At 40.9% G+C, this 23,210-nt stretch overlaps 1 protein-coding gene across 7 annotated transcripts in view; it reads left to right on the top strand.

The window, feature by feature from the left end:
* SYNE2 (spectrin repeat containing nuclear envelope protein 2) overlaps window positions 1-23,210 on the top strand; it is a 197,714-nt gene that overhangs the window by 72,752 nt on the left and 101,752 nt on the right. For 5 of the 7 annotated variants that reach the window (XM_052783400.1, XM_052783404.1, XM_052783401.1 and 2 more), the window contains exons 43-55: window positions 342-506; window positions 1,407-1,763; window positions 2,272-2,433; window positions 3,256-3,417; window positions 4,731-4,877; window positions 10,458-10,613; window positions 11,015-11,280; window positions 12,435-14,544; window positions 16,071-16,393; window positions 17,372-17,516; window positions 18,258-18,473; window positions 18,842-19,107; window positions 19,901-20,057. In XM_052783400.1, coding sequence (XP_052639360.1) covers window positions 342-506; window positions 1,407-1,763; window positions 2,272-2,433; window positions 3,256-3,417; window positions 4,731-4,877; window positions 10,458-10,613; window positions 11,015-11,280; window positions 12,435-14,544; window positions 16,071-16,393; window positions 17,372-17,516; window positions 18,258-18,473; window positions 18,842-19,107; window positions 19,901-20,057 — 4,632 coding nt within the window. The remainder of the gene's footprint in view (window positions 1-341; window positions 507-1,406; window positions 1,764-2,271; window positions 2,434-3,255; window positions 3,418-4,730; window positions 4,878-10,457; window positions 10,614-11,014; window positions 11,281-12,434; window positions 14,545-16,070; window positions 16,394-17,371; window positions 17,517-18,257; window positions 18,474-18,841; window positions 19,108-19,900; window positions 20,058-23,210) is intronic. The other 2 variants (XM_052783402.1, XM_052783405.1) reach the window with 2 other exon arrangements.

The following is a 23,210-nucleotide window of genomic DNA, read 5'->3' as shown; positions in this document are numbered from 1 at the left end:
CACCCAGTTTAGTGCAAATTGCATTTGCACCCTATTTGGCATTCTGCATCTAATCTTTCATCCATTTTGAATAGAAAACATCCCTTTTAGAAGTATATTCTTATGGAATGCAAACTCTTCTGCTTCCTGCTACTAATGAAGATTTTGTTTGTGGTGGATTCTATGATGTGCTGGGAAGAGGGCAAGATATTTTTTGCGCACCTGTGCTTAGCTGGATAGTTTATGGGAAACAAGCAAGTTTTTTGTGCTGCTGAGTCCTGGAAAAGCTGTGACAGTCTGTCGATGAGTTATAGTTGTTTGAGCTAATGGTGGACTAATCCTAGAAACTTCTTGGTTTCTAGACCATAGTGCAGACATTGGAAAGTCATGTTCAAGAGCACCAGCAGTTTCAGGATATGGTAACAGGTCTGAGCACTGAGCTGAAAACGGTCTCTGAGAAGCTTGCTGATTGTGAAGGTCCAGCAATGGAACAACCATCAGCTGAGCAAAACCAGCTGAAATCACAGGTATGTTGCAGGTTTCACATCATGGAGAAAGCGGGCCCATGCCCTAGAGGCTTGTAGAGGCCATCACATTTATAGAAGAGAACTGCTTAATGGTGTCAAACTGAAAAACTAAGAAACATTTCTAAATTATAAAGTATATGTGGTGTTCTCTTTTATCAAGATAATTGTAAGTCTAAAACCACTCTTAATGAACTGAGTGGACTTTACTGTCAGCTGAACTGAAGGTAGAATTGTCCTAGCTCAAGCACACAGGCTTCTTCAATTTGGTTGGCTGGGTGGTTTTTTTTTTCCTCTCTGGGCATAATGAGGAAAGAGATCATTAAATTTGGTGTTAGTAAGTGTCTTTAAGTTAGCCAGAGCGGAAAGCTTAGGAAAATGTCAGTGATCCAAGTTCAGTTTTAAGAAGTGTCCTTCATGCATAAGTAGACATTCTTTTGCACTTTGGCAGATACTCTTTTGCACTTTGGCAGAATGGATAACAGTCTTGTAGCTGTGAGCTTAGAGAGCTACTGAAGGCTGAAACCATAGCTCAGATATGGATCACTGCAATTCCCCTTCCTCCAGAATTTGCTATACCTCTAACGAGTAAAAAGATATGGGAGAGGGAGGGGATTATCTGTTCAGAACTTGGAAAGATCATCATGCACCTCACAGCATATTATCTGATTATTTTATCATTGTCGTAATGCTTATAGCTTCAGGTGTTCTCTGTTCATAAAAATGGCTGACTAATTACTGGTTTAGTATTTGACTTTATGCAGCAAATAGGTCTGCAAGTACTTGTCAGCACAGTTTGTTGTTCACAACCTATTTACGATTTTAGTGATTGACTATAGATCTTAGTATTAAGTATATTGAGTGAAGATACTTTTCAATAAAATGTTTTCTTCTGGTTTAAAGGAACAACAAGGACCTCTTAGTCGATGCGAAGACATGTTAAAGGAGATTTTGGTTTTAGCAGAAACTGTTAAACAAAACACCTCTTCACCAGGACAGAAGTTTATTAAGGATGAGATTGAAACACTTCAGAGTGAACACAGGAGTCTGGAAGAAAGACTTGAAAATGTCAAGCAAAAGGAGGAAAATACTTTCAGTGAAGCCCTTGAGTTAAAAGATGAGTTTGTTAATGAAATACAAATGGAAGACAAGACAGATACAATGCTGAAGAGAGAGATACAGATCACTTCTGATACTCCTGTTGCTGCAGAAGAGGGCCCCGCAGCAGTGGAGTTAAAGGAGCCTTTGGAAATGCATGATGTGAGTATATTTGTTGACAGTAATGACAGTGAAAGACTGGTTAAAGAGGCATCTGTCTCTCAAATGCCTTTTTTATATTGCATCCTATATTGCATCCTTAATTTCATTGAAATTAAGCCTTGTGTAAATATACGTGTATAAATTAAAGATGTGGAGAACAACTCCCTTAACTTGTTATAACAAGTCTCTAACAAGCCAATAATATCTATTCAAAACTGCAGTTTTACATTTAAACACAACCTCCATATAGCTTTCTCTTGCATGTAATTAGAGCAGGTATCCTTGGTCAGGACACAAAGGGAGAAGGTGTATAGATGAGAAAATTGCAGATATGTCTCTGCCAAAGAACTTTGAGAGTTTCTCTTAAACCGGTAAGACTTGTTTAGAATGGCAGCACAATATTTGTCCTGTTCTTGTAGATAATAATTTTTGCCATTCAGAGATTTAATGTTAAAATACAATATTTAGGGTCACACAAGCAAGTTTTCTTTTATATCATTTCTCTTAGGGTCAAGATGTAAATGGAAATATGTCAGAGAAAGAGAACCAAAATGATCTGCTTTTGGAGGAAAGCAGTGTGCTGTCAGACAGCCCATTACAGGATATCCGTCACAGCAACGACAGATTGGGACAGACTGGTCAGGTGCCTGACAGATATGTTCTAATACGTGTCAGTGTATATACATATATATATATATATACACACGTGTGTGTCTGTTCACTAGAAATGCATATGTAATTCCTTAAAATTTGTAGTCTTACAGAGACATATTTTCCTTATCTGATGAAAAGAATTATGAATTATATTCTCCAAATCATCCCCTCAACCTTGCACATGTGAAGTGTGCAAGAGATCCATGTGATGATCTCTATAAGCCCTCTGGGCTTGGACCCACTTTCTCCATGATGCAAAACCTACAACATACCTGTGATTTCAACAGGTTTTGTCACCCCCATGCACAAGGTAGGTAATGAGAGGTCACTAACCTGGAACTGCTGGTCTTTAGGGGACCTCAGGACATTCACACTGCAAATGACCTCATGTGTGCAAACTCAAGGGAACGATTTGGAGAACTTCATCATTGTCCTCACCATTGTGCGGTAACAGTAGCTGGGAGAGATGACCGTCAAAATATCAGAGTGGAAACCATCTGTACTGGGATTTCTGGAGAAGGAGCAAGATCAATAGTTAGAGTTGCCAAATGTGTCTAAGCAGAAACTTCTATGACAGCATTAAAAATCACATGAGCACTTACTCCTGTGTGGTTTGTCCTGAAACTGTTTCATAGTGATTGATATCCCAATATGGCAAACTGATCTGAGCAGGCATTTCCAAGAGTCTCTGGGTTTGGGTTACCTCAGCCTTTTCCTTCATTCATTAAGCTAAACTGAAGATAGAGTAGACAGCTTGTAAGTGTGATGTTCCTTAGTAAACTTAGATTTTGGACTGTGACTTTTACTGGTTGTAAACATTTTGTATTTTTCAAATCAGGGAGAGGCTGATAAAGAGAGCCCAGGTATGGAGAAACATGATAGGGTCCAAGAGGATGTTCTGGACAATGCGGTTCAGGGTGGTGAAGCAGAACTGGAAAGGCATCAGGATTGTGTTGGTATTGAAGGTGGTGAAACAAGAAAGGAAACCCATCCAGCAGAGGTAACTGGACATGAGGTTACACAAGAGTGATTGAATTTGAGGGTACATGTATACAGTTTAGTTGCAGTGGGGATGATACTACTAATAAATAAATAATAAACCCCTCAAGTTACACTGAGCTATTTTTGTCTGATGTGCTGTATACTTAGTATGCGTTAGCACTCTGAATACTTTCCTGTACATTTAAAATTAGTATGGAGGAATTTTTGTTTTTCATTGGTGGTTTGCTGAAGATACTGCATTCCAAGTCACCTGGATGTATTGTGAAGTCTTCTTACAGTTTTGCTTGAGTCTCTTTCATTTAGATTTCTTATTTACATTTACTTTGTATGTATGAGGCTGCATTTGAAATGCTGTGTCCTGTTTGGTGCACCCTGGTACAAGGGGAATTTCGACAAACTACAGCAGTGTTTAGGAGCTGGAGCCATAATGAGTGGGAAGAGTCTATGTTCTTGTTGGAGATGAAAAAGCTAACAGGGGTCTTGTTGCTGTCATCCCCTCTCTGAAGAGGTGTTACAGAGAAGACAGAGCCAGACTCTTCTCAGACCTTCAATTTTAGCAAACGGCTACATGGAGCACAGTGTGCACTCATGAGCTTGCTGAGAATTGGGGTAAATTTGTTCATTCTGGGTTGTGGGTGGGCTAATTTTAGTACGTATGCTATCTGACTTGAAGCCAGTAGCTCAGATATCCATGCAGCATGGATAGGTCCCCGATGCTGTGCTCTCCACCATGGTCATGCTGTAAGGATTTGCCATTTTTCATTATGTGTAGGTGGCTGTTCTATTTTATCTGTCCTTAGATGATAAACAAACTCAGGCAGAACTTACAGTCAGCAAATACCTCAGCGTGTACATACAGCAAATCCCTGGGCTGCCCACAGGAATATCCTGCCTGGTAATTGGCTGGGTGTCTAACCACAGACACTCTGTCTACAATACAAGTACAAGACTGGAGCCTCAGGAAAAAGCGAAACCTTTTAAAAAATGCATTCAAGACTGCATCCAGGGGTACACAGTTCAAGGTCCATGCTAGAATAATGAAACATGAACAGTGTAGGTCAGAGGAAGGACACTTGCAATCTGCAATTTTTCTAAAAATTTATAACAAAATTACAGCACTGCTTCTTCTAAATGGTTTCATTTGCCATAACCTTGCCCCCAATAAATTAATAGATGTAACTGTGGTTTTCCTCATCTACCTATAATTATGGGCTTTGTGACTTTGTCATCTCAAGCGCTGTAATTACTACTCAGCAGGTTTGATTAGGGCTTTTTGATTACTTGTTTCTTTTATTTTTCTTACACCAAAAGGAGAAACCTAGTGATGTCAAGAATCAGTCCTCTAGAGAAGATGTGGAGCAGGTTCAACAAAGAGTGTGCCAGAAGAGTCAAGTCCTGAAATCTCCAGCAGCTGAGAAAGATGGTCTGGAATCTAATCCCCTGGTTTCTGCACATGAGGTAACCCACATTCTGTTATTTCAAGCTAAATTTGTCAGAGTCATTGAATTTTTGTTTCCACGTGGGCTTCGGCTGAAGTTCTGTTATAAAAAAAGAGGCAGTTACTGTTGCATCAAAATCAAATTGTGTGTAGTTCTGCTTTATGTCCATGGTAGTTTTGAACTTTATCCAAAGTGCTAGCCACATTATATTTTTCATTGGATCTGTTCAAAAGAGTAATATTGGTTTTCAGAGCCATTATAATCAGTCTTTATTTTATAATATTTAGAGTTTCTCTTTAAATTATTAATCAGTACAACTTCTTTCCATGTTATTATAGTTAGCTGTGATAGTCTGCCATCATAAGGAAGGCATATCAGAAAACTGAAATCAAAGGGTGATCCAGCATAAGAAAATAAATGAAATAAAATAGAGAAAGGAGAATGAATTCAAGCTGAATAAATAACAAGGTACATTACTAAATGACATAACTAAGTCTATTCTTCTTTAAGAGTAAGGGTGTTACATCAGAAGTGCCCCATGACTGCTGATCCTTGGTCACCACATTCTTAAATTGAAGGTGGGGCCAGAGCTAATCTTCACAGTTAAATCTATGGGCAGGTCCACAGCTGGCCTGTCCATTGTCAGGTCTTACCTAGGACTAGCACATCTGCTCGAACTGGAAGCCCCCAGAAAATCTCCCAAAGGTCTTGGGAGTCTGGGGAGGGCCCTGCTGACTGGAAGCTAGCCAATGTTATTCCAATTTATGAGAAGGGTGTGAGGGAAGACCCAGGAAACTATAGACCTGTTAGTCTAACCTCAGTTCCCGGAAAAATTATGGAGAAGATAAAACTGGGCATTATTGAAAAGCATTTAAAGAACAATGCAACCATCATAGAATCATAGAATCATTTAGGTTGGAAAAGACCTTTAACATCAAGTCCAACCGTAAACCTAACACTGCCAAGTCCACCACTAAACCATGTCCTTAAGTGCCACATCTACACATCTTTTAAATACCTCCAGGGATGGTGACTCAACCACTTCCCTGGGCAGCCTTTTCCAAGGCTTGATAACCCTTTCAGTGAAGAAATTTTTCCTAATATCCAATCTAAACCTCCCCTGGCATAACTTGAGGCCATTTCCTCTCATCCTTGTTCTGGAGGCATGCACAATCAAATCCAACAGGCGTTAAAAGTCAGATTTATTCTTCAGTAAAAAGTTAGTTAGAACTCCGATAACATTAGTGAACTACAGGCTCAATGATGTAAGGGGAATTAGTACTACACAGCTGACTTAAGAATCCTTAAGATTTAAAAGTGATGGCTCAAGATGCGCATATCACTCACCTAAAAGATGATGGCTATCTCCCTTGAGGAGTTACCTTGGGCAGTGCCCCGACCCAAGGGGGAGTCCCTGACTGCAGACCTGCTGCTCCGAGGAGGACTGATTCCAACATGTCCTCTGGCAGGACTCCGTTTATACCCTTGTCGAATCTGATCTGTGGTCATTTAATCCCTGTTGGCCAAGAAGGTCACCTCAGTGTACCTGGCACGTCTTGATTGGCCAGCTCAATTTTCAACCTGTGGCCTCCAGGGTTTAGTTTTTTTTTCCTCTTCTCCCTGCCTGGAGAAGTTTCGTTTCCTGCTGGGGGGGGGAGTGTACTGCCACAATCCTGTCTCTTGTTACTTGGGAAAAGAGACTGACAGCCACCTTGCTACAACCTCCTTTCAGTAGTTGTAAAGAGCAATAAGGTCTCCCCTAAGCCTCATTTTCTCCAGACTAAACAACCCCAGTTCCCTCAGCTACTCCTCATAAGACTTGCTCTCTAGACCGTTCACCAGCTTTGTTGCCCTTCTTTGGTGCTCCAGCACCTCAATGACTTCCTTGTAGTGAGATGCCCAAAACTGAACACACTGTTTGAGATGCGGCTTCACCAGCGCCTGGAACTGGGGGACAATCACTTCCCTAGTCCTGCTGGTCACACTATTTCTCATGCAAGCCAGGATGCTGTTGGCCTTCTTGACTACCTGGGCACACTGCTGGCTCATATTCAACTGGCTGTTGACCAATACCCCCAGGTCCTTTTCCACCAGGCAGCTTTCCAGCCACTCTTGCCCAAGCCTGTAGCGCTGCATGGGGTTGTTGTGACCCAAGTGCAGGACCCAGCACTTGCCCTTGTTGAACCTCATACAATTGGCCTCGGCCCATCGATTCCAGCCTGTCCGCATCCCTCTAGAGCCTTTCTACCCTCAAGCAGATCAACACTCCTGCCCAACTTGGTGTCATCTGCAAACTTGCTGAGAGTGCACTCAATCCCCTCATCCAGATCATTGATAAAGGTATTAAACAGAACTGGCACAGATCAGGCACAGTCAACACGGGTTCACAAAGGGAAAGTCCTGTTTAACTAATTTGATATCCTTCTATGATAAGGTCACCCACCTAGTGGTTGAAGGGAAGGCAGTGGATATAGTTTTTCTGGATTTTAGTAAGGCTTTTGATACTGTCCCTTACAGCATCCTTCTGGGCAAGTTGTCTAACTGTGCGATGAGCAGGTTCATGGTGCACCGGGTGAAGAACTGACTGAAGGGCAGATCTCAAAGGGTTGTAGTGAATAGGGCTACATCTGGCTGGTGGCTGGTCACCAGCAGTGTTCCTCAGGGTTCTATTCTAGGGCCAGTATTTATCAATGATCTAGATGCAGGAGTTGAATGCACCATTAGCAAGTTTGCTGAAGATACCAAACTGGGAGGTGCTGTTGACTGTCTTAAGGGACAAGGTGCCTTGCAGAGGGATCTAGGTAGGTTGGAGCATTGGGCAATGATTGATGGGATAAAGTTTAACTAGTCTGAATGCTGGATTCTGCACCTGGGACGAAGTAATGCCGGACACGTGTATAAATTGGGAGACGCGTGGCTGGAGAGCAGCCCTGCAGAAAGGGATCTGGGGATGCTGGTTGACAGCAGCCTCAATATGAGTCAGCAGTGTGCCCTGGCAGCCAAGAAGGCAAACCGCATCCTGGGGTGCATTAAACACAGTCAGTCAAAAGAGGTGATTATCCCACTGTATTTAGTGTTGATGCGGCCTCACCTTGAGTACTGTCTGCAGTTCTGGGCCCCACAATTTAAGAAGGATGTGAAGGTCCTTGAATGCATCCAGAGGAGGGCAACAATGCTGGTGAAAGGGCTGGAAGGAATGTCTATGAGGAGCAGCTAAGGACTTTGGGCTTGTCTAGTTTGGAGAAAAGGAGGCTGAGGGGCGACCTCATTGCTTTCACAGCTTCCTGAGGAGGGGAAGTGGAGAGGAAGGTGCTGATCTCTTCTCCCTGGTATCCAGTGATAGGGCATGAAGGAATGGTTTCAAAGCTGCACCAGGGGAGGTTTAGACTTGACTCTAGGAAGCACTTCTTTACTGACAGGGTGGTCAAACACTAGAACAGGCTTCCTGGAGAGGTGGTCAATGCCCGAAGACTGTCAGTGTTTAAGAGGCATTTGGACAATGCCCTTAACAGCATGCTTTAACTTGGATCAGCCCTGAACTGGTCAGGCAGTTGGACTAGAGGATCACTGTAGGTCCTTTCCAACTGAGAACATTCCGTTTCGTTCCATTCCGTTCCATTTCGTTCCATTCCGTTCCATTTCGTTCCATTCCGTTCCATTCCATTCCATTCCATTCCATTCTAAATTGACTGATTTTTCACTTCTAAATGTGATCTTTAAATGTTTGTATTCATTCAATTTGGAGCTTGCAAAGGGAAGGGGAAGTAGGTTCTGCTGTTTTTCTGAGGAAGGTGTTGGATAAGAAAGGATTTAGACTGGGGCTACACCATAGCCTGAAGCCAGAGTCACATTTGGCAGTTTCCCACAGGCCTGCACTGTGACGAGTCAGCAGGGGAGCCCTGGCTTAGTACCTGAAGGACTGGTTGCTGGTTAGCAACCCCCATTCTCTCCCCTTCTCTTATTTTCCTCCTTTTCCAACCATCTGATGGACTGAGAAACTATGGGAAACATTAAAACTGTTGTGTGGGGAGATTGACACTATGTATGTGTCTGTGTATCTGTGGGGAGGCAGTGCCATGGTGTACATTAAGAATGTCATACAAACAAGCAAAACATGTACACAGCAATCCTGAGTTTTTTCTTAGTGTCAGGACACTTACTTACTTTTCTGTGTGGTTTGATGCATTTATATTTCAGTCTGGTAAAGTGGATCTCCTCCTCACTCTGTGATAGCTTAGCTGAGTTTTTCTGCTTACTTCAGTTCTATGGCACTCCAAAGTCTCTTAAGATGAAAACTTATGTCTGAATTGATACAACTGTTACAGATGTGTACACAGAGAAATGGAGATGTTCTCTGATTGACTATTTCATGAGTGGTTCCCTTCAGTTTTGACTGAAAATAACCAAAAGAGTTCAAATAAATAGAATTATTCTTTTCCACTATAGTCTACAATGTGCTACATGTTTCCCACACTTGGAAGCAGGTGTGTTTTGGATAGCTCATGACCCACAGAGACAGATGACAGTGACAGCTTACAAGTGATACGGCTGCAGGGATAGCTGACTGCTTCCTAGTAAAATAGTATCTAAAGTAGCAATACAGTAAGTTTATCAAACAAGAATTTTATATTTTGGTACCATGGAGAAGCTCACACTGTAGTCATATCAGTATATTTGTATGCATTCACTCACATGAAGTCTATATGTGGAACAGATCACAGTTTATACCAGATATAGACACGTACTGGAGGAAGGGAAATGCAGAAGGATTTTTAAGGTATCACCGTGTTACCCAATAAGACTGTGACATTTCATTTATGTTGCTGTCTGCAACAGCTGAAGGTGATTTAGAGGATTATGTTTTACATCTGAACTGGAGTTGGCTAAAAGCATCCACTTGGGCAACGACGTCAGCCCAGCCAATGGGCTGTTAAACGTGGCCACACGCCAAGTGACTTGTCCTTCTGTCATTGTGGGAATCAATGGCAGTGCCAGGGACTGGTTCTGGAGCCCCCCATTCCCTTCTTCCCCACTTTGATTGAGACATGGCTCCCTAATGCTCTCATCTTACCCCTGATTTCGGATGGCTTTTGTGGCAGTAGTAGCCGTGGCTTTGTGTCGCAGCCAAGCTGCTTCATGCATGAGTTGTCCTGTGAAGAACAGTTGAAGAGATGGTCCTGGCGAAGGACACAGCTGTATATCAGGGCTGGTGCTGCATGGAAGGAATGTGAGTGTGAGGAGGGTTAAAGGTCCATGAATGTGTAAGGAGGAGAAGACAGGTTAGACCTGTGAATTTTTCAGTAGTAGAGGTGGGTGCAGGGAGGATGTTCTTTGAAGGTGGGGATATCAGAGTTTCAAACTTAAAATGATGGGCAGAGATTTCATAGCTATCTGAGCAGTGCTGGCAAGCCAGAGTGACTTCAGAGGTGGGGGGTAGTGATGGAGGTTCCAGCCTCTGGGTCCTGGTTGACCCACAGAGGCTGTGGGGGAAGCCACAGCAGGATTTAGTCATGGCTTAAACATGTGAAGCACAGTGTTGCAGTCAGAAAGCTTGTTGGTTTAGGACCTTCAGAAATAAGAAACCTGTTTTGCGTTGTAGGACACAGGTGCAGAAGTGGCTGTCCAGAAGGAACTATTTCCTGGAGTGCAAGTAAACGCTGAATATTTTGAACAGGAACAAAAGATCAATGAGCTGAAAAATGAATTGGCTGAACTGGATATCGTGCTTATAAATGAACAACTAAAAGAGCTGGAGGTATGGAAATTGCAAAGGCATTCCTCATTGTTAATGTAGTGATACACTTACAGAATTATGATTCACTTGGGCAAAACAAAATTGTTGCATATAGTCTTATCTGAGGTTTGATCGCATGATTAGTCAGTTTGTCTACCAGGTAATCTACAAACACTGTGCCTTGATGCAAGTATGTCCATGTAAATACTGTAATTTGCACTGCTCTTCTAGGGTTCAGTAGTAGATACACCTATGATTGCGCATGTGCTTCCATGATGTGCACAGGCATGCGTGCTCATTTGCATGTGAATGAACAAGCAGATGTTTGTAGATGTATCAGTCTTTAACTGTATTTTGTTTTAAAAGCTGAAAGTGTTTAAGATCCTCATTTAATCCCCTCTCTGTGGTGGGCTTGATTGTAGAATTTACAAACTGAACTGGAAACATGGAAAACAAAATCTTTGTGTCATAGTCAAGAAGGATTTCCCAATGCAACAGGATCAAACAGAGCAGAGCTGCAAACCACAGAGCCTGCGGTGCCTTGCTGGGACAGGCTGCTTCAAGAACTAGATGCTGTTAAGGCAGTGAAGCAACAACAGTACTGTTTAATTAATGAGTACCAGAAAAATCTTTCTTCTGTGCAGTCTTCAATGAAAAATTTGTCAACAGAAAAAGATAACATAAAAATGTAAGTATAGTTGAGGGTTTCTCTTAATAGGTTGCAGAACAGATATGGTCCTAGACTGAATTTCGTGCCATACTTCAATAATGCTTAGACAAGAATATGGTGGTTTATCCATCTCGTTGACATTAGGTAGCAAGAGAAGTCTCATAGGTTTGTAAGTTTAAACAGCCTTAAGTAGAAGCATTTCTGGTGGTTCTCTGCTATCCTTTAGCAACATCTACTTTTTTTATTTTTTAGGCAAAACAAAGAAATGATTGCTGTGCTAAAAACCTATATAAAAGCCATATTAAAATATTTTTGCAAAAATATGGCAGATGTGAAATATTAATTTTTCTTTAGGGACTCATTGGTTCTAATTTTTTTCTGGGTGAAATATCTCATTACTCTGAAAATTAACATTATTTGAAAGGGAGAATTCTGTGGCAATAAATAAGTGTACAGTACCAATTCAGAGTTAACCAACACACACAAAATACTTAGTACCTTTTATGAGTTATTCTTCAAAACATGGAACTAGCCTATCAGTCACAATAATGTATCACAATAATTTGAAAATCTTTAAAATAATTTATGAAATTGTTAATTTACAGCAAAGAGATTGAAAAAAATTGAATAAAAGTCTAGCTGCTAAATGTATTTTAGGTGGGAATTTCAAAATACTCCTGGAAATAAAAGATGAGTAGATAAACTCCTCCAAATTAATCTTGAATGAATGGGAATTTTTGAAGTTTTTCTTATACCTAAGTTTTATCTTCATTGTAAATCAGAAATTACCATAAAATGTTATTAATTCACTTAGAGATGACAACACTATTGTTGATTTTTAAAATTTTATTTATTCTAACTTTAAAGGGAGGCTACATTCCTTTAGGAAATGACACATTAGTATATACTGCAATTTGAGAGAACATACATTAGAATATACCTTTCCTGCAGAGAGATCTAGAAATAAATAAAGCTGTAGAGATAAGAAAGAAATAATGAGACTGCAATGGTAGTTAGGAAATTTGTGAGAGAACATTGAGAGATACATGCGATTAAGTGAATAAAGTGAGTGAATCATTTTTTAAACAGTGAAATTCTCTTTTTAAAATGTGTCTAGTCCATGTTTTAGGAGATTTTTTTTTTTTTTTAAATGCTACTCATACTTTTGGCAGGGGTCCTGTGAACAACACAGTTCTTCTGGAGAAAATTAAGGCATGCATAGAGTCCTTACGAAAAGAAAGAGATGTCTTAAACCAGTTGAAAACTCAGCAAGAAAGTTTATCTCAGCATTTAACATGCATGGATAAAGTGTTAACTGAAAGCCAAATGAGGCAACTGGAGCAATGGTGGCAACACATGGAACAAACAGTGCAAAAGAAACATGATCAAGTTGTGGCAGAAATAGATGAATTTAACCTGCTTATGAATAAAGCACAGGATATTCAGAGACTGATACAAGAACAGTATTTACAAGCAGAGTTACATTCCTCAGCTGCAGGAAAAGCCAAATGTCCTGTACTTTGGACCACAGAGCTACAGGACATTAAACATGGTCTTTCTCTATTAAAAAGAAGGATTGAACTGCAGATGAAAAGAATTTGGAGTGATCAAGAGAAGGTAGCTTTGGAGAACTCTATACATGATTTGCAGAGCAAATTGGAAGCATTATCAGCACAACAAACTCCTCGAGAGGATGTTCAGATCACTGGTCCTGCTCTCATGAAACATGAAATGATGAAGAGGCTGAAAGAAAATATTTCATGGGTCAAAGATTCACTGTCCTCTCTTGATCAGAAGGCAGCACTTTTCCCCAGTGATGTTAAATCACAGATCAGAAGTTGTCAGCTTATGAACACAGAAGTTCTGAACAGAGAGCCTGTGATTGTATCACTGGATTATGGGCTCCAGCACATCATTCCCAACTTGAAGCCAGAGGATATCTCTGATATGACTTCCCTTTTACAAACATTGCAGAATTCATACAAGGCTCTTGTTTTGAAATCATCTCAAAGATTACAGCACCTAGAGCTCCAGCTGGAGGAGAGGCAAAAACTTATTGCAGAAGTAGAAAAAGTTCACTGTCAGCTTCGAAATGCTGAGATGCTTGCCAGGCCTGACATGAACCAAACCAGCACATGGTCAGAATTAATCAATCAACAAGCCATTTTAAAGGAGATTTTAAAGGACATACAGGAAATAGAAGGGCTTATCTCAGCCCACTGTAAAGAGAGTCAGGTCACAGCCGGGGAACTGAGCCTGTCTGAACAACTATTTTTGATTGATCAATTAAGAAGCCTGAAGAATAGAGCAAGGAAGACACAGAGGCAAATTCAGAGTAAACTTCATGAAGTAGAAAAAAAGATAGCTGTCTACAGAGAGTTTGCTGAAGGAATAACTTCATTGCAGCAAGATCTTAATGATCTACAGTATAGTGAAATGAACTTGGAAGAAGATGAATTATTAGGTGCCAAGCAGGAAGTGAAGGATAAATGCAAAGCACTTAAAGAAAAAGTATTAGCTTTTCAGTCCAATTTGTCGCAAATAATGAAATACAAAGAAATCTTTGAATATGTAGGTCTAAAATGGGACTCACTGCAGCTGGACGAATTGCAAACTAATTTTTTTAAAATTAAAAATAAAATTAAAGGGAAGATAATACGCTTTGATAATGTTGTTAGGGAATGTGATAAGATTCAGGCATTGCTAAATGAAATCCAGACTGTGACATCCACTGTAAGAAAAGAAGCTAACATCCTAAATGATAGCTCTAGCTCTTCTCCTGCTGAGAATCTTATATCTGCACAGATTCTGTTTCAGACAGTTCAACAAATCTTGTACTTAGCCCAGGAGGTAGCAAATCAAATAAACAAAAATGAGGTCCTTGATACACCATTCAAAGAATCTAAGAGGAAAGAAATGAAAAGCCTGGAGAAAGATGTTGAGAAATTGGATCAGTTTCTTCAGAACTTGGTCTCTGGTCTCCAGGGTGTAAACAAGGAAGATATCCAGAATGAAGTAGAACATGTATTCCACATCATAAAGCATATTCAATTAGAGCTCCAGCAGCCACTTCTGATAGACATAAAAATAATGCAGTATGAAAAGATACGATGGGAAGCAATTCAGAATATCATGCAAGCAAAGTTTTCTGCTATTAAATGTAGAATGGAAAAAGAGAGGGAAAACCAAGAAGAAAAATCTCTTGCTGCTGATATAGAAACAAAATTAGAGGCACTGCAAGGTCATGAAATACAGCTGAAGACAGATATTGCTGCCCGTGTTGTAAGTATATTTAATAAAATTAAGGTATGGCCATATGTCTTTTCCCAATAATTAGATTAGGTTTTTGTGACTGTAGTGTTTATATTTTCATGACTTATATCCTCCTTTTATTCTAACAACTGAATTGGCCCATCATCATCTTTGCATTGGTGGATATGATGGGAATCATGGTAAGAAACTAAGGATACAAAGAAATTAGTTGTATTCAGTTTGATCATAAACAAGCAGTGGGAATTAGCAAAAGAAAAGAAAGGTAAAGGGGAGGAAGGAAAAGGTTGTGTTGAAATATTGAGCTGAAGAGAGGCTGGGTGCGATTGTCCTGGGATTGTTCTTGGGACTGATTTTATGTAACATTTTCCATAGTGACAATGGTGAAAAAACCAGAAGTTTCTTGTTTCTACCATAAAGAAAAAGCTTACCAGTTGGGAATGGTCAAGGAGAGTAAAGTACAGGTCAAACCAATGTTATCAGGACTCAGGAAGGGTAAGCAAAGGAAAGGCAACCAGGATCCAAGGCTTTAACACAAGTATATAAGGCATTGATAAGGCAATGCTGGAGGATCGACCCAATTCTTGATGCCTTTGTCAGGAAAGGTCCACTCAAACTGGAAGAGACGCTGTTAAAGGGATGAGAAATGTTGAGGCCAGTTAATAAAACTGAATTTGCTCAACCTAGTAAGCTGAGGGCAAGTGGGAATTCTAGCTGAGAAATGTAATTAGGCTGGAGGTAGACTTAATGGATGGAAAAGGACTGCTTAAGCTAAAGGGCAGTGTTAATACAAGGAGAAAGAGTTAGTGAATGAATTTATGTTAGAAACCAGAAGAGTGGTAACCTTCATAGCAGAGAGGTTCTGGAACTGTGTCCTGGTCAAGAAGACCTGTGCCCTGACTGTCCAAGAGATCAATGGATACCAACAAGGTAATATGAGGTAGTAGCTAATAACGGGGAGGGACTGAGCATCCCTGATGGACTTACGGTCCTGCTGCCAGATTTCCTGGTTTGCTGTGCTTTGTCTTCATTTCTTGGCTATTGTGTGGGAAGGACAATGCCAAAGTTTCTCCGCCCTGTGGGAATCCAAGAGCTGGCAAAGTCACACATCATTCTGTTTATAAATACATACAAGAAGAGGGTTTGGCAAGTCATAGTGGAGATATCCTCTGGAGCAGAATAAAGCATCAGTGTGTGGGCTTTTCTTGTCTGAACAGGTCACATACTGCCATGTCCGTAAGGGATCTTACGGCTCTTGAGTCCTGCCATCCTTCTGTCTGGACTTTTCGAGTATTGGCAGTTCCCTCGTAACCCCTTTTCCTATGGTTGAGGGCAATCAATCCATAGGGTACAACACTGATCTGTAACTACCTAGGTAGCAGTGTGCATTTGCCATGTGTCCTCCCTCACTTCCTCAGGCCAATTCTGGGAGCACTGGTCTCCAAGTCAGCCAGGTGTGAAATTCTAAGACCATCTGGTGATCCAGATGAGGACAGCAGTCTTTCTTGATTGTTCCTTTGTCTTTTTAACACTTTCAGAGTGCTCTGGAGGAGGCATGTAAGACTGGTGAGCTTTATACTAAGGCTGTTCAGAGGGCTGCCAGGTTCCTCGAGGACTATGAAGTTCAAGTCCAGTCTGCCGCAGCAGAGCTCAGTAGCTCAGAGGAGGTCTGTCAAACTCCACAATGGAAGCAAGAAGAGTTCAACTCTGCAAAGGCTGACATAGAAAACCTGTGCTCCAAGCTGAAAAACCTAGTGAAACCAGAAGACAAAATACGTCTGGAAAATACTTCAACAGAACTAGTCACTAAGGGTTGGGCATTAAGGGAGAAGGCTCAAAGAATGGAAGCTGATGAACTGAGGTAGTTTTAAGAGATCTTCCTAGATCATGTTCTTTATTATGAGAAATTTGACTGATAATAAATGCAGTGTTGTTTCTGCTCTGATAGAAGCAGGTAATTCAGCAGAAAGAACTGTAAGCGTTTCTGTTGTTCCCAGATGCGATTTTAATGGAAGGAAAATTACCAGACAATAAGCATATTGCTACTAATTTACAATGCAATCATTTTTAATATAGTCCAAAAAGTATGTATGGGGCCAGAATCAGAAGAAAGCACATTTCCACAGTCTCTTAGTTCAGTGCTGGTGCAGGTTAGAATGGATTTCAGAGGGGCCCTAATGCATAGGCTATTCTGATGGCTTGAGAAGGTAGAGACCAAACAAGACACAGGCCATAGTTTCCTTCCTTCAAGTATAGGTACAGAAGAGATCTGAAGGACCTTCAGATACATGTAAAGAAAAAGTTAGGGAGATAGAGTAAAGGATTTTTAAATTGCTTTCTCATGATCCAGTGCTTCTGGTTCTGTTGAGCATAACCTTAAAATCTGCTTTCATAATCAAAGAATTGGATGACTGTAAAGGCTTTGGTAAGAGAAAAGAGATGATAAGGTGTAGAAATAAGAAATTGGAATTGTACAGACCATACATCATAAGGACAAATAAAATGTGTGTTACAAACTGGAAACTAATTTTTGGGAATGTCTGAGGAGGATGGAGACTTAGATCAATACATACAATTCTTCTGAGCAGCTCCATGGTTGATATATGGATATACATACCTATTTCTTTACCTCTGGGGCATTTGTACCCGCATTTCTAAAGTATCTCAGATATTGGACCTGAAGTGTATAACAAATGCTAATTGAGGATAACTTGCAAAATAGTAAGGACTACTAGTTCAGAAGGTTGATTTTTTTTTTTTTTTATTCTAGTGGGCATTATGGTTGGAGAGAGAAGCAGCCATAACAAATTTTAATTGGTCTATTAATTGTTTCCTACAGGTATTTTGAAAAATACAAAAGCTACACAAAAACCAAAGATAAGGTGTGTGATAATCTTAACAAACTGGAAAAGATGCTTAGACAGTCTTTGTGTCAAATACCAATGTCTTACAAAGAAGCTTTGGAGCACTTAGAAGAAAGCAAGGTAAGAGAGGCTCTGAAGAACTTGAAAAGCTCATGCAAAGCGTGATGCGGCTGTGCACACCATATGATATCATAATAGAAAGAAGTTAAATTCTTTATCCTGTAATTATGTATATATAAAACCACAGAATATCTTTATATACCTATAAAAAGACTGGATTATAATAGGCCATGTAAAATGAGTATATGTTATTGCTGTAGAAATCAAACATTATCTGTGCTTAAGATAGTGGTGTATTTCTGTTCAGATCCCTCATTTCTTCTTTGCAGGACCAGGACTGATCAGATTTCTAACATTGCAGTTGTTTTCCCTCAGAAGTGAAAATCAGAGAATTTCCAGTTTCCCCACCCAGGAATCTCTTGCTGCCTCCCCACCAGACGTCTGCTATAATCAACTGTATTGGTTTTGTGTGGCTGTCTTCTCTTTTAGTACTCATCACATTACAGGCTTTTCATTTTATATATCTGTAACTCCTGCTCATTTTTCTTCCCTTCCAAATAACCAGAAAGAAGTAAGGACAACCTAATTGCCTGGGCACACTGTTCTTCTGTTTGTTTGTTTTGTTTACCCCATTTTTCTCCACAGTCTTAGCTGACAGAATTCTGCCATTACACGTGTCTTTAACCAGCTTGGTGGAGTGATTGCCATTTTATTAGAGGATCCTAATCATGTTACTGAATGCTTCATTAACACTTCTGACTGTATTGTTTCATTTATTTATTTGTTTATTTTTCCTCTAAGATTTTAGTCTCCAACATTGACTTGGCTGAAGATGATCTTGTGAAGCTGAGGCAGGTCTCTGGAGAGCTGATGAGATTATGCAGGAGAAGTGACAGGGCACTGGGCAGGATTGTAACAGTGCTGTGGGAAAATTGGCTGGGTTTGCTTGAGGCGGCGAAAGGGCTGGAAATTAACTGTGAAGAGCTAAAGCAGGAATGGAAATTCATCAATGAAGAGGTGAGTTGCTCAACAAAGTGTAAGTTTTGGGGGATGTGGTAGGGATGGGTCCCTCAGTAAAATGGCATGTAAAGGGCTGAGATCAGTGCAGAACATCATTTCCCACCCACTGATCAGCCAGTTATCCCCAGCCTTTCTTGAACCTGGAGTCAAAAATGATGGGGATATTTATAGTACAAATTCTCTGAACCAGAACAACTCTGTGGTTAAAGCAAACGTAAATGTTTTGGCACACTTCAGAGGTTCAAGCTCTCTGGCTATGTAATTCCTGGTACTTAGTCATGCATATGAGTAAATGAATAATGTAACTTAATGTGATGGAATAAAAAAAGCACTTTATCTCATGCTTTGACATGCTGTTTACTTAGCTGGAACGAGAAACAATAATTCTCGATAAGCTCCAGGAAGAACAGCCAGAAAGTCTTAAAGAGAAAGAAAAGGCTACCAGAGAGGAACTGGTAGAATTACTAGATTTTGTGAACTCATTTGAGGAAAACATCAACCAGCAACAGCTGCTCTTACTCTTACTTCTTCACCGAATAAGAAACATCTTGAATACATCTGAAAATACAGAGGCAGAAGCTGCTCTTCCTGCCTTATGTGAGATAAAGGCAATGCAGGATCGCTGTAAAAAGTAAGTGGTGTGAAATTTCTGTTGAAGATATGACATAGGACTACTTAAAAGCACAGCATTTTATTAGGTATTAAAGAATATATGAAAGTTGTAATGCACTTAAAATGATAGTGAATGCCCTGCTGGGTCAGACCAATGCTCCATCTAACCCATCTGCTATCTCCAAATGGGTATTGGGAGTTAGTACTTAGGGAGAAGACGTGAGCCTGGCCATATCCTGTGTGGGCTGCAATTTGTGTTCAAATGTAGAAGGAATCAGAAGGGATGATGGTCAATTTTGGAGGCTCCAAGCTCTTGTGAACTTGAATGAGATGTGTGGGTCTTCCACTCTTACGAAAATCAGACCTTGTGCTTTTTGCAACAATCATCTTTTGCCTTACTGAGTGCCACTGTTTAAAATTTGCCTCAAATATTTTTTGCAAATCTGTGATTGTACTCACCCTTCTCCATGCCTGCTTTTTGACATGGAAATCTTTGTGAATGTCTTCTGCTCTGCCAGTGTTTTTGGACTCTGAGAACCTGAGCTGTATTTGCTGTTTAAATATGCATGCTGTCTGATTTGGTCTACCAAGATTACTTTGTTTAGCAATATCTGAAGACTTGTTTTTGAAGAAACTGAGACAATAAAGGACAGAAACTCAGAGATTTAGTTACAGAAAATAATATTAAAATACAGACAAATGTGGTTCTGGATATATATTTTAAAAATATCTGTATTAAGCATGCTCTTTGATTACTTCTACTTAGTGCAGACTCTAACACTTAATATATTCTTGCTGGAAATCTTTCATAGGTTGTATGAAAAGACTCAAGACCATAAGGATTCTGTACAAGCTGAGATTCAAGAGAGGAACAAGATCACTGAAGAAATAAGTGCTGTGACAAATGCATTACAGAATGCTGCATCTGTTTTATTACAAGATGCTACTAGAAAGGCAGGACAACTGGAGGTTGGTAACGGCTCTGATACTGTGTGTGGATGTTTGGAATATGTTCTCTTTTATGTTGGGGCTTGAACTTGCTCCAGATAAAATTAATGGCAAAGTATCTGCATATGCACATTGACTTAAAGAGAATAAATCTGGCTCAGCAGAATACGACTGACCCTGCCATGTCCTTGGTTTGCGTTCCTCTCCCTCTGTGTGGTCCAGGTAGCAGCTATAGAAGTCTTTCCAGACTGCAGAGAGATTCACAGCCAGTTGCATGCCTTTTAGGAAGGACTGCTTAGTGTATATGCTGCGCTTCTTCCCCCTCTGCATACCTAGCCAGGGCAGCTTCAGATGCTCTGGATCTGATGTCGCACATCAGGTCGTTAACCTGGTAAATGCTTTTTAGAAGTCAAATTTTGATCAAGACCACAGTCTCCACCAGCAGCAACCAGCACTCTGCAGCAACCCAGTCTATACATTTCTATCATTTCGGTATATTTTTGTTATCATTCTTTGAATTCTTGACTTTATGAAATAGTACTATTCCTAACACTTCCTGAATGTGGGTTTATTTATTTAATTGAATTACATTTGTTTCAATTTAGTCTTATTGTTTATATTACTATCTCAATTTTTAAATCTTGATCAAAAATTTATTTTTAATTATATTTAATTGAGTTATCTTTTAACTACAGAACTTTGTAATTTATTTATTCTAGCCTGCTAAGGTCTATTACAAATTTGGGCTCTCTTTGCTTAGTCTTGTATAAAATATAGTTGGGGGTCCCCACCATGTATTTTCTTTTGAAGGTGGATGCTTGAAGCTGGCAAAGGGCTAGGAAAAGTACAGAAGCCAAAGAACATGGTGGCAGATATGAGCATTTTCCTAGGGGTTAGCATGAGAGAGAAATGTTAACTACATCTTGAGGAAGTTCTGAAAACCCATGAGCCAGCATTACTGTGGTGAAACCTTATGGATTTGTCTGAAAGGGCTAGTTTTCTATTTAAAATTATTTAGAATTAGAATTTAGAGTTGGGTCTGCTCTTTTACTGAGTTCTTTGTATCCAGGAGGAAATGTTACCGCTGCAGGTTCTTGATGCCTGCTCTTTTCCCTCACATCCAAACTGTGCTACTCTGAGCACCTAAAACTTACCCAAAAGTGAGCTTAGACCTTGTTCCTGTTACTGACAGCAATCGGCACAAGCAAATGTTAAGCAGCAATCCCGTCAAATGATTTCTTTGTAGCGGTATATCACAGCAGGCCAGTTCCTTTTGAGAAGATTCAGCTGAATTGAAAAATTCCTTCATTTTGCCTAATGCAAACACCAGTAAGCCAAAATCTGCAGGGCAATTTCATCCCTACCTCCAAAGAAAACCTAGTTTCTATAAAATCTGTAGCATTATTCAGGGCTCTATTGCATTTATTGAATGGAAATGCCTATTTCACTTCCAGATGACAAATCTATCTTAGTTGGGTGGCAAAGTTTTAACTCCCCAGCATAGATGAATACGCAAATACGAAGTGATATCATCTAGTCCTCTAGGAAAAAAATTGGGACAGTTTTGACAGGCTTCTGCTTTCCAGTGAAACAATCTGTGAAATGTGAACGTGCATTTATATACAGAAACCAGTTTGCAGGGGCATGCTTTGTTTTGGAGTCTAATGTTGTAACTGATTCTTTCAAATTCAAGTCAGGGAATCTATAAACTCTTGTAAATGTTGGCACAATCTTAATTGGGCCATTTGACAGCAACAGCCTTCTCTATGGTAGAATGAGGCACACAGCGGTGTGGTGGGTTAAACCTGGCTGGATGCCAGGTGCCCACCAAAGCTGTTCTATCACTCCCCCTGCCTCAGCTGGACAGGGGAGAGAAAATATAACAAAAGGCTCATGGGTCAAGATAAGGACAGGGAGAGATCACTCAAACAATTACTGTCACGGGCAAAACAGACTCAGCTTGGGGACAATTAACTTAATTTATTGCCAATCAACCAGAGTAGGGTAATGAGAAATAAAATCAAATCTCAAAACACCTTCCCTCCACCCCTCCCTTCTTCCTGGGCACAACTTCACTCCCGGATTCTCTACCTACCCCCTCCAGCGGCGCAGGATCAGTTCATCACACGCTGTCTCTGCTGCTTCATCCTCTTCAGGGGCAGGACTCATCACACTCTTCCCCTGCTCCACTGTGGGGTCCCTCCCACGGGAGACAGTCCTCCACAAACTTCTCCAATGTGGGTCCTTCCCACGGGCTGCAGTTCTTCACAAACTGCTCCAGCGTGGGTCCCTTCCCTGGGCTGCGGTCCTTCAGGCACAGACTGCTCCAGCATGGGTCCCCCACGGGTTCACAAGTCCTGCCAGAAAACCTGCTCCAGCGTGGGCTCCTCTCTCCACGGGGCCACAGGTCCTGCCAGGAGCCTGCTCCAGCGCGGGCTTCCCACGGGGTCACAGCCTCCTTCGGGCATCCCCCTGCTCCGGCGTGGGGTCCTCCTTGGGCTGCAGGTGGAGATCTGCTCCACCGTGGACCTCCATGGGCTGCAGGGGGACAGCCTGCCTCACCGTGGTCTTCCCCACGGGCTGCAGGGGAATCTCTGCTCCGGCACCTGGGGCATCTCCTCCCCCTCCTTCTGCACTGACCTTGGGGTCTGCAGGGTTGTTTCTCTTACGTGTTCTCACCCCTCTCTCTGGCTGTTGTTTCTGTGTCCACTGCAACTTTTTTTCCTTCTTAAATATGTTATCACAGAGGCGCTACCACTATCGCTGATGGGCTCGGCCTTGGCCAGTGACGGGGTCTGTCTTGGAGCGGGCTGGCCTTGGCTCTGTTGGACAAGGGGAAGCTTCTAGCAGCTTCTCACAGAAGCCACCCCTGTAACTCCCCTCCGCTACCAAAACCTTGCCACACAAACCCTATGCAAGCTGTTTCATGGTTTTGAGTTTTTTAATATCAGACCCAGTTGTTGAGAGATGACAGGAAATAAATCAATCTGACTCTTAAATATTTCTTCTGTGAAGTGTATTTGTGCGAGGAAAAAGATTCCCAAGTGAAGACTAGGAGTTAATGCATTACCATTACCCCGACTGAAAAAGAAAAGGGTGTTAATGTCTTTCATTGCCTGGTAGGAGCTTTAGATCATTTTCCCCAATAACTTGAGCTAACATTTGAGTTTCTCA

Source organism: Harpia harpyja, chromosome 3 (assembly GCF_026419915.1).
Source record: "Harpia harpyja isolate bHarHar1 chromosome 3, bHarHar1 primary haplotype, whole genome shotgun sequence".
NCBI lineage: Eukaryota > Metazoa > Chordata > Aves > Accipitriformes > Accipitridae > Harpia > Harpia harpyja.
Note: the sequence above shows the minus strand (reverse complement) of the source record. Positions and strands in the feature narration are given on the sequence as shown.